The sequence below is a fragment of the Antennarius striatus genome, chromosome 21 (genome assembly GCF_040054535.1).
Source record: "Antennarius striatus isolate MH-2024 chromosome 21, ASM4005453v1, whole genome shotgun sequence".
Lineage (NCBI taxonomy): Eukaryota > Metazoa > Chordata > Actinopteri > Lophiiformes > Antennariidae > Antennarius > Antennarius striatus.
In genome coordinates this window covers 10,656,765-10,668,994 of record NC_090796.1, presented here as the reverse complement: position 1 = coordinate 10,668,994, position 12,230 = coordinate 10,656,765, and the positions used below count along the sequence as shown (strand labels likewise).

Genomic DNA, 12,230 nt, shown 5'->3' with positions numbered 1-12,230 from the left:
CCAAGTGGTTAACAGAGTCTCACACTGAGAATTGCAGGGACGTGATCACACTCTTGTTCTCTCATGAGAGACCCAAACATATTCAGTGAGAATGCAGTGTCAGCCCAATTAGTCACTAATTGTGCTTTTTTTTTATTCTTTGGATTGTCATTAAATTATAGCCTAGTTGTTTACATTGGAGGTCAGTAAGACAACAAACACTACACAGTTGAAGACTGATTGTTTTCAAGTTGTGTTGTGACTATTGAGATTTGAATGAACCTTGTGAGTGTATGTTGGCTGACAATCATAGAGTACCTGCTATCTGTGATAGGCTTATCATAGCGACTGACCTTAATTTTTTTCCCGCTATTGCAAACTCCAAAGTAGATTATTTCTACAGATGTTTCAAGGGCTGAATCTTTGGTCAAATACAGGCTGCAACGAGCCTCTGTGTTTTTATTTCAGCTCAGCTTATTTGCTGTAATAGCCAGGTAGTTGTAGGTTTCAACAAAGTCTACCTCTGTTCACTTTATACTTATACTACCACAGACAAGTCCTTCAACTCTCAAAATATAAGAAAAACACCTTGGTCTTTGTAATATTGAGTCAACAGTAAATTTATTTGTACCATCGTAGCAAATCTGTCTACCATACTCCTGTACTCAGCCTTCTGTTCCCTGCTGATACAAAGCATACTGCCAAAGTAATCTGAAAGCCTCTGTACGGAAGTAGACTGTGATGAGGAAATCTGAAATCTGCTGTCTATCATGTGAGATGAACTAGAATATCCAAGACATCATTGGAGTATTTAACTGCATGTCCAGTCACAATACCCAATTATACTAAAAGCACTTTAAAAACCAGAAGGGTTGACTGTTTGTACTGCCTGCCACATGTAGAAGTGGAAATACCCCCACTGAAATTGTGTATTTCACTTTATTTCTGGGTTGGAATGCAAACTGCAAAGGGTCAAAGACTAAAAGGTGCTTCAGGACTTTTCTGAGGTTTTGTCTCAAGTTCATTTTTTATTTCCCTTTCAGTTCTCAATGCGTTATGTTCCTCTTTGTCTTGTCTCTGCACCAAAAAAGAAGCCATTTGTGAATACAGTTTTTGTCCCTCCCATGTGCATTTGTCAAGGCTTCTGTGTATTACTGTACTTAGAAACAGCCCATGAGCATTAAAGTGACAAATGGTCATGAGATTTGACAATTCTAGTGATCGATGGTTGCTAGAATTGCAACTGTTTCAAGTTACATTTCTTGTCAGGGTATTGACGAGTAAACTACTCATTAGGCAGACCAAATTTCTTTGTAATGTTAAGTAACAAGCATGTACATTTTAGCAAAGACATTTTTAAAGTTGGTTTTTAGGTTTTCCTGCGGCAACTGGCTTGTTCTAGAGCTTCTAAATATAATGACAGGGAGGGAATTAGCAGAATGAGAATGTAAAATCAAAATCACACACATTATATTAGGAAAAAAGTTTCCAATGCCTCCAGCTTTATGCTGGTGATATGACCAACACACAATGCTTCAACAATTGGTATCTACCTGATACTGAAATGAGTGCCAGCTGGCACAGTGTGCATGTGGGAGGAGTGTTACAAACAGTTGGGGGTGTTCATTCAAACCAAGTGGCTTAAAGCAAGTTTTCAGAGGATTCTTTTAAGTACTTTGTATGAAGTGTGTCATGGATATTCCACTGCGAATAGATGGTCTTGTCACTCTGCTAGAATTAGGTAATTTTGTGAAAAGCAGTAAAGTAAAAGGAGAAATAATGTAATCAGCTTAAAAATGAAAATATGCAATAATAATAATTTAAAATATCCATCCACATGATTCTCCATCCATTATACTTCTATGGTAGTCCCCATTGTTGGGGTGTGGTCTGTGCCTTCATGAAGTAGGTTCAAAACCAGACCTTGACAAAATCACTACTCAAAAAATGATGGAGGCTCTTTTTTTTTAATTTTTTTTTTACATTCTTTGACAGAGTGAAGAGGAGATGGTGAGCCCTGCATGCATCTTAAGTCTAACAGGATAAGATTAACCTCTGTACAAACTCGATGTTCCAGTGGCCTGAACGGAGGTCATTATGCTGCTGCTAGAAGCAGGACTCTCTCAAGCACTGTGACACATTACAGCTCAGAATTTTGGATGTAATCATCTAAAACTGGTTTAAAACTCTATAAACATGTTATATTTATGTGCCATTTGCAGTTTTCAAGTACTTTGAAAAGAGGGTGTTGATTGATATTGATATTTATATCATATAATTTCTTGATCAATTAAAAAGGTACTCCAAGAGATATGCATATGCATGTTTGGCAATCAATAAAAAAATTGAACTGCACTGACATTTTGTCCTTTTCCCATCTCAGATTTACTTTTTCCAGAGGTTGTAATCTTTTAGCTTTAAAGTTAAAAAGATCAGAAAAAGGAAAAAAGAAAATGAAGAACTAAATAGTGGTAACATTCTCATATCACAGCAACAACAAACTGGCCCACTACTTTAGCCATGGGGACGCATTCCCCCAGCGAGCATCATCCTCATGGTCTGTTCCATTAACATTGTGTTAAAGCAGCCTTCCCTTGTGGAAAGTCCATACATGCTGCTGCTTTTGCTGTCTGTTAATGTCCGTTGTCAGAACTATTAAGCCCATAGAGAGATGGAGAGTTGGGAAGGCAGTAGAGCATGATATGAAATAGCTAACTCCATAATTCCCCTGTACTGGCCCACCTCCATTCACTGAGCTCTGGCTGCAAACATTAAAAAAGAAACTACAAATTTTTTGTTTTGTTTTGTTTGTTTATTTTAGCTCTTGCTGTTAAAGCACTTAGATTTATATCGATTATCTTTCCTGGTCACACAACAACGTTTTTATGTTCTGTGTCTTACGTGATAACAGGAGCATTGTTGTTATATTTACACCAAACAATTAGGAACAAACAAAGAATGTATTCAGAACCATATGCATCATTAGATTAATTAATGTTTGAAACTCTAGTCTTTCATTGTGGTATAAAATTAACTCATCTGCTGCCAAGGAGTGATCCCCACATTATCAGACTGATTTTTCAATACCCACATAAAAATATGTTCCAGGCGTTCTGTCCTTTAGTTATTGAGATTAAAACATAGATGTGTTTCACCAAAAATACCAGTTCTTGATGGAGAAAACAAGCTTCTTGTGAAAAACTGTGTCAAACAGAATAGTGACTTTGACAAAAACATTGTTTGCTTTGGTTATCCATCAAACATCTCAACACTGGTTTCCTTTGACAAAACAACAAAACACCATTTTGAAAAAAGGTTTTCAATGGTAAAATAACAATTTATTTAAGAGTATATAACTATGTTCAACATCTACATTTGACAAAAACATAGTTTCTTAGTATTTGTTGCAGCTACGGCAAATCTAGAGAGCTCTGTAGAAGCTATCTACAGTCCAGGGGTTCCAGTGAAAGGTATACATATTGAACCTCCATCAGTTCCTCCTTTCAATCCTCTTCGTCACCTTTTCTCATGATTATGACACTCTTTCTTCCTGAAATACCATGATACCTTCTCTCTACGAGTGTCAGCTGCTTGAATTTGCCTGATTTCTGAAGTGTGGCTATCGTCTCTTTTGGTCTTCCTTTATAATATATGCTTATCTCTCACCCAACATACAGCACTGCTGCCACCCACAGGGATCTGGTTTGTACCTACACTGCTGTATGACTATGATAGCCATACAGCAGTCTCCCAGACCCACTGAAAAACATAATTGACTTCAATAATAATTATAGATGTCGAAGGCAGTGAATGGTTAGAATCCATTTGATGTCTTTAGATGTGGCAATGAAGGAATTAACTACTGCCATGCTCCTGTAAATGAAAGAATGTGGCACCTAGTGCAATGATGTACCTAATTGGTGGGTTTTAATATTTTTTGACAACAAACGAACTCTGAGGTAGAGGGACACAATGTATTAGACATTTTAATACAAACACAGTAGCTTCTAGTAGATGCATGCACTGTTGCTGTGGATATGTTGCTTGCTATTGTTTTATCTGTGTAATAATGGAAGTCACACAATGAGCTTACCAAAATAGATAGTCTTAAGGAGTCCTTCAGTCAGTATCGAGCAACGCAACCTGCATTCTGTCAAAGAGTTTTCTTGTTTTTTTTCCATGACCAATCAATACCTCATTAGCACCTTCTGAGGTTGATGTGCTGCTAGGGGGGAATATAACACAGAAATATAATGGCAGTTGAGAATAGAAAAACACAAATATCCAAGGAACATAACGTCTCTATTTAAGATCTGGAACATCTTCTGTCAGTGTTCAAGTAAATATATTTATAAACTGCTGGGAGCATGATGTAGGTAAATAAAAACGTGTTAATGTTAATACAATTTCCTCAGAGGATTAATAAGTATCTGTCTGTCTGTCTGTCTGTCTGTCTGTCTGTCTGTCTGTCTGTCTGTCTGTCTGTCTGTCTGTCTGTCTGTCTGTCTGTCTGTCTGTCTGTCTGTCTGTCTGTCTGTCTGTCTGTCTAACAATACATGGAATATTTAAGGAGTTACTTTGATATTGGGGGATAGTTTTTTTCCTACTATTTATTAAAACTAAAGTTGGTAATGGTGTAAGTTTAGTAGTGTAAGTGTGTCATGATTTTCATACAGCATCTATTTTAACATCTATCTACTGTATATTGTTATCAAATTATTTATTTTTAAATTTGTTTGCATTGAATCTTAACCTGATGGGAGGTTTCTTTCAGCAGTTTGTATCCACAATTGGATGGATTGATGTGCAATCTAGCTGGATTGTAACAAGCTCTTGCACATAAATCCAGGAAGCTCAGAGAAACTTTACCCCTGCAAAAAATTATGTGGTACATCAGTTACAACTTGTAATATGTTGACCATTGTCCTGAAGCAAAACACGTCAGGATCCTGTCTTTATTCATCTGACAGATGAAGGATGAAAGGGCTGACCCATGCCCTATCATATACTGTATCACAGGGAAAAGAAAAAGGCTAACTCTCTTAAGTCGAGAGGATACTTGGTTTGTAGGCACATCTTTATCTTCAGACCTGCTGTTGGCAAGATTCTCTCTGCTTGATGTCTGGTTCCTTGCTCTCAGTCACATCAAGTTTCTCACACATTTATGTAGCTGTCAGTCATTTTAGTCTGTATTCATCATCATCATCCACGCTTTAAATGCTCAGGGCAGACTGCTGCAGCTCGATGGGTCGCAAGCATGTTGTCACTTAGTCGACACACCGAGAGAGCAGTGGAATTGCAGTTTACGTGTCACTGCTGAGCTGTTGCTTCACCTTTCAAGAAACATCCACGGTTGTTTTCCAGGCCTAAAGATGTTGACATTCTTGCATTTATTCACAAAGTTTCTTTGGTTATTCATGGCCTCCTCAGCTTTTCTGAGGCAATATTTTCAATGCAGTTAATGAAAAGCAAACTTTTAAAACTCTTTAAAACTCCAGTTGGCATGGAAATACCAAATTGTAATAGCTTTTGTTCAGTCTTACAAGATGCTTGTCTTTTTTTGGCATGTGTGTGGATGCTCATGCCTTCATGCGTGCTTGTGTCTGTGTGTTATAACAGCTACAGTCCATCTAAAGCCCCAGTAAAGGTTATGATGACAGGTGCAATAGCTCCAAGTGAAATGTGAAATGAAAGCAAGGCTGTGTCCTTTACAATAGGTTAACCTGATCACTGAAAACATCATTGGCACAGATGCACACACACACACACACACACACACACACACACACACACACACACGCACGCACGCACGCACGCACGCACGCACGCACGCATGCACCTACGCACGCACACACACATACACACACACACACACACACACACTCATACAGTCTAATATGTAGAGACATAAAAATGCTACTTTAAAACTGTTCTTATTATTCTGCTATTGGGGTGGTTGTAGCTCCAGTCTTGAGCTGGGAACCGGAGGATGGCTGATCCAATACTCTTGTGGACCAAAACATTTTTAGTGTGAACTGGCAATGGGAGGTGCCACTTCACCTCTTGAGCACCGCCAAAGTGCCCTTGAGCAAGGCACCACCCCGTACAAGTTGCTCATTGGGTGAACCATGAAGGTGCTGCCCACTGCTCTACCTTCCCATTATTTGCATGCCTACAGCACCCTGATGTGTGTGTGTGTGTGTGTGTGTGTGTGTGTGTGTGTGTGTGTGTGTGCGTGTGTGTGTGTGTGTCTCTCCTCTCTCTCTCTCTCTCTCTCTCTCTCTCTCTCTCTCTCTCTCTCTCTCTCTCTCTCTCTCTCTCTCTCTCTCTCTCTATATATATATATATATATATATATATATATATATATATATATACACACATATATACATATATACATATATAATATATATAATATATAAAAGGCATTAGGATCATCACACAATGTTAGAGGCTCAGGCAAGTGCTTTGAAAAGTGAAAGTCATTGGCTCGGCTCCCCCTGAAGACCTTCGATCACATGACATTTTGGCAGTGCAACCCATCATGGAAACTGCCGAGGCATAGTTGTTTTTACAGAGTTGAACTTTTCAATGTGAACACCCCACAATTGAAGAAAGCAAAAACGAGAACAAAAGAAGACAAAAGAGCTGTGGTTTTGTATAACAGCAGTTCTTCCGTGATTGCTGGAAGATGGACTTTATTGTGAAGCAGTGATGTTACATTAGTTGCAGCCTTATTAACCCCTCTCTCTTTTTTTGTATTTGCAGGCAGTGGAAACAAATCTGGCTTCTAAAGACAGTCACTGGGTTTTTGTAAATGAGGTAAGATATCCACTACAAAGCATTCCTTTTGCCTCTTTATCGATAGTTCCTATTATGTTTTGTGTTACAACTATACAATCTAAAGGTGTTTCTAAGGGTTTTAAATTCCAATCCTTTAATCAGTTTGGCAATTCAGCCCTGTAGCTATCATCTGCAGCCAACTGCATTAGCTTTTACTTTCAGTATATCAATTTAAATGTAAGAATTTTTAATCTTTTTAAGGTTTTAATTTTGGTAACCATAAAAACCACCAACTTTCCTTGCTTGAAGTAAATTTTAAATAATCTGAGGTGAAAAAGAAAATGTGTTAAATGGAATACAGTGCACATTCGCGCACCACAGCTCACAACTTCACCTGATTTTTGGTAGGCAGTCACTTGATACCGTTCCATATTCTATTGGCTGATGACATCTAGAAGTGTGCTTGGTTCTGTGAGTCTCTGACTTAACCCGAGACACAAAAGTGCTTTAAACAGTCAATAAGAGTGTGGGTTTAAGGTAATACAGATAGAAGGCCGTTTAATAACAGTATTGGGAGGGTCATAAACTTTTAAAACTACAGTAAATGATAAATAGTTTGTACCTCTATCGCAGAATTCATTAATCGCGTGTGGTTCCTGGAATGCATTAACCGCAAAGAACAAGGGTGCACTGCAGTATTAAATCAGAAAAAAACATTCCATGGACAAAAATATCTCTGAGCTGCACTGAACTGACTTATGTAAAGTGGTTGTGATTTTTATTTAAAAACTCTCCATTTTTATTTCTTCACTCTCCTCCAAGTATCAATGTGCAGGCATCTTTTTAAACACTAGACTGAGCTGCAAATTAATGATTAAGGAGGAGACAAGGAGTGTCATCTCCTTTGAATGACATTTGAATTTACACATGCACACTATGTGGGTAAACATCGTCTTTTCCATTAATCAAATAATACCAGTAACCATAGTAAAATGTGTTATTTGTCAAAAAAAAAAAAAAGGGTGGGCGGTTTCGTGAATGTGCAGGAGACATACTGTATGTGATCAAAAGAAAGCTTCACTGAACTGTGATCCAAAAAGAATGGGGAGGAAGGGGAATCACTGGATGGGTACAGATACCAGCTGCAGTGATCAACAAGGCAATCAGAGATTGCAACATCCCTGAATTCAAAGTTTTATCCTGTCCTACTTTCATAGGTCAGGGCCATTTAATAAAAGACCCATGCTCCAACATGTAGCTGGTGCATTCTATGTGTCATGAGGTTTCAGTCATGTGTGACTAAAAAGGTGTAAAAGTGAAAATGTGACCTTAACCTAGTTTTTCAAGGTCAGGGTTGTGATCTAATTTTCCTCCCATTGCCCGTCTGAGTATAACACCTCTTGTTTTATCTTTCTATCTTATCCGTTTCCTGAGATATGTGCAAAAATATCTCAGGAGAGAAAATGTCTCCGAACCATAAATCAAAGCTAGTGCTTAGTTCAAAGTTTGTGCTTTGATCCATGGTCTTACTCACACTGGCTTTCTCCCTCATATTTCTACCTTATCCGGTTCCTGAGAGTAAATTTTGAGGTTTTCCAAAATTTCATTTTGAAAAAAACAAAACATCAAAATGATATGGAAAATAATAAAACAGACTACAAGTAAGTTATAAATGCTGAGTTTGTATGTTCTCCCCTAGTCAGCGTGAGTTCTTTCCAGTTTCTTCAGCTTCTTCCCGTTTCCAAGTAAATTGGTCACACCAAGTTATGAAAACAGATGAATTGGTCACACCAAGTTATGCAAAGCTGTGAGTGTGAGCGTGGTGATGCACTGGTGTCTTATCCGGGATGTAGTCCACTTCTCTCCCGTAGCCAGCTTGGATAGCAGAGCCTTGACTAACAAAGGAGGATAAGTGGCTGAAAACAAGACAATTATGATCATCTCGTCTTCAAGATGAATTAATGATGTGAATTCAGACCAGTCAGAAAACTGATTAAAGCATATTATAAATAAAGAACTTAAATCAATCAATCGGTTTGGCATTCATGCGAATTTGAGCTGTTCTATGCACCATAAAGTATTCTGTGCTAAGGGTAAAGAAAAAATAGAAAATAAAATAGATCTCCTGACTATTTTTTTTCCTCTGGTACTCAAATGTTTCCTTCCTGTTCTGCTTAGACTACACAGCAGTGTAGTCTGCAGTGGCAGTATAGAACAAAGTCAGGCAGGTTGTCAACTGTAGGAGGCTGTCCTTTTCACCCTCTTTCTGTTGGTGACACAAATATCCGCAACCATCCCTGCTGCCAATTAAACACACCGGCAGAAGACAAAACAGAGAACAGAAAGAAGAGGAGAGAGCTGAGAACAAACTGAGATGTAGGGAGAAGTAGTGTCACAGAAATCAAATGGAAAGGTAAAGGAAGAGGAGGACAGTAATTAATCAGAAGGGAGAAGGCGGAGAGGCAGAGAAAGATGAGACACACTCAGTGGACAGAAGTGAAGAGTGGTTGCTAGAATGTGTGAAGCAGCTTCCACGTATGAAGGCTAGCTCACAAATTACTTTTAATAAGCCTTTTAGATGATGATTTCACTACGTTAAAAGTAAAATGGCAACCAATGGAATTATGGATACATTTATGTAATTAGTCTCTTGATGAGAGTTGCACTTAAATTAAACCAATGACAGCAAAAATGTGTTTGTATGTTTATGCAAAACGTATTTGACAAGTTGAAACCTTATCTTCACATTTTAGATTCAGACACAAAGTTTGCAGTATAGATTGATTGAAGTGGAAAAACAATTATGTTTAATATGGTCTTAAAATACTGTCTGCAGTCACAAATACAGAGGGAAAATATATATATATATTTTTTCATCACAAAAAATGCTCTGATATCTCAATAGAGACATGCAACCTTATTGTTGAAAGTACAGCTGGGAACTGTCTCAATCTTGTAACAGTGGTTTCATAAACGGTACTTCAGAGTTCAGTGGAACATTTAATCCACGATAGATGATGGAAATTCACACACGGAGGACAGTGAGTTATCAAAACAACAGCGTGAAAATGTGTTCACAAGATGGGGTGGATTGGAGTAAACATGGCAAACTACACAATCTGTCACCCACCCATTGAAATACTTCACTGAAATGTAGAGATGCTAGATTTTAGCGTTCAAATGAATTGAATCTGAATGGCCATTGTCCAAGAGGAATAGTTAGTGATTATTAACCTTTAACTTAAATCAATTTTTACTGTCATGTTATTGATGTGTCCATGGTTCATTGATAGACCTGTCTACTAGAAGATGACCCCATTAAAAACAAAAAGAAAAGGACATAGAGTGACCTATTCAACCATGACTGTCTAAGAAACCCATTTGTTTCAGAGTTGTGTTATTTAAATAGTTATTGTAAAACAAAGTGTAATTAGCTAAAGCAGCCATTGGAAAAATGTCACTGGGGATGACATGAAATTAGACTTGTATTAATGACACAAGTTTGTGTCTTTGAAGTGCAAATCAGATGCTTTGTGAACAAAGGCTACCAGTTTGCATTACAGACACTCCAGGTGTACTTGTACTTGTAATGGCAGCAAAATCCATGTGAGTGTTGTTTCTCTCCTTTTTACCTTGCTTCATCCTTGTCTTATTTATCTTCATCACACACACAGCCAGACTAAAGCCTAATGATTTGTTGGACAGCGGGGGAGCTCTTCCGTCAGGGGATTAAAAGGTGCTAATCTGTTTGAAAAATGGCTAAATTGATAATAGTGAAACTGTGAGTTTATCTCATTTATTTGTAAAATAGCATCAGATTCAATGTTGCTGCCCCTGGTTTACCTGTTTTTCATTAGTGGTAACACGTATTATGTGCATAAAAAGGAATACAGGATCTAAATCTTTATCTGAACCTCCAGCTTTAAGGCCCCGTCCACACAATAATGGATATTTTAAAAACGCGACTTTTTTGTTGCGTTTACGCCTTCCGTCCACACGACAACGCAGATAACTGGAACGAAAACGCAACTTTTTAAAAACGCTGGCCGAGGTGGATTTTTAAAAAAACGCTGGGTCTGCGTTGTCGTGTGGACGGCGTATCCGCGACTTTTTAAAAACGCTGACGTCTTGCCTGCGACGAAAACCGCTGTGACGTCATATTTATGGGCCCGTGTGTTGTGACAACAAAACACGGAGGATTCCTATTGGATAAAATTTGACTCAATACTGCCACCACATGGTTTGGCATGCTTATTGCTGTCTTCGAAAATGCACTGGTGCGTTTACGTGTGGACGTAGATTTTTTTTAAAACGCTGTCGTGTGGATGGGAATCTTTTTCGATGCGTTTTTAAAAAGTTCTGTTTTTTAAAAAATCCATTATCGTGTGGACGGGGCCTCAGATAAAAGTTGATACCATCTGAAACCATCCCATCTGAAACCAAAAATATATTTTTCTTAACTTTTTTAAAAAACTTTTTTCGGACACTTGTATAACACACATTCACTATAGATCTTAATGTTTCTCCATCTTTATCCATCTCGTCCAATAACTTGTGTATGTGTTGCAAGGAGCCCCACATACACAATGCATAGGTTTTTATTGTTTAAAATGTGTCACAGGATGTTTATGATAAATACCTCAGTGTGCTGTATTTTCTATTAACATAAATGCTAAGATTCAACTTCATTGCTTCTATAAGCTGTGGTAAATTGTATGTAATGTCCTCTCTGAGTGTTGTCAGTCAGGATCCAATCTTCCCTAACAAGACCATTACCTCCTTCTGGAAGTTACATTATACTTGTTGTGTTTCCACAGAATATAACTGCCTTCCAAATCTCTTATCTGATTCTATCAGTGATTTCCATAATCTTCAGCTCACCTCACAGTCACTATTAAGTGTGTCTGTGCCTTGAATTCAGGTCATTACCATTCAACTGTAATATCACATCTATTATAGCAACTCTTCTGCCTCCATTTTTCTGTTTTAAGTGCCTGAAATACTTTGAATATTGATTGCATCATTATTATGTCTCTGAGTGAACCCTCTCCATGCTGCTGCTGTGTCTGCAACTGTGACTGTAATTTCATGTAAATCGCTGTAAAATGAATAAAAACAAACAGACATCTGCAGTTCATCAAACCTATATAGACTATGATTTTTCAAGACTTTTCTCAAAAAGATTTTGTGTGGTGTGGAGACCTTTTCATTTTTAACCAAACAAATAGACATTTTACCTCATCTATTTAAGCACATCCTCAGACAGATTGAAAAACAAACTACTATTTCTTGTCTGCTGTTACTGCTTCTCTGGGATGACCCCACATTGCTCTTCTGTAATGTTCATATAGAGTAGGGAGGCACAATAAATAGGTAACCACACTGCCAGGAACAGGTTGTGTGGGAGAGACAAGAATCTGAAAGAGCTCATTAAAAATTCTGTATTATTTTCAAAGTGTTAACAAGAT

The 12,230-nt window shown here is 37.9% G+C and overlaps 1 protein-coding gene across 1 annotated transcript in view; it reads left to right on the top strand.

The window, feature by feature from the left end:
• The window catches only part of grid1b (glutamate receptor, ionotropic, delta 1b), a 394,199-nt gene that overhangs the window by 312,866 nt on the left and 69,103 nt on the right, over positions 1 to 12,230 (top strand). The window contains exon 5 of the mRNA XM_068305743.1: positions 6,748 to 6,801. Within this exon, the coding sequence (XP_068161844.1) occupies positions 6,748 to 6,801 (54 nt within the window). The remainder of the gene's footprint in view (positions 1 to 6,747; positions 6,802 to 12,230) is intronic.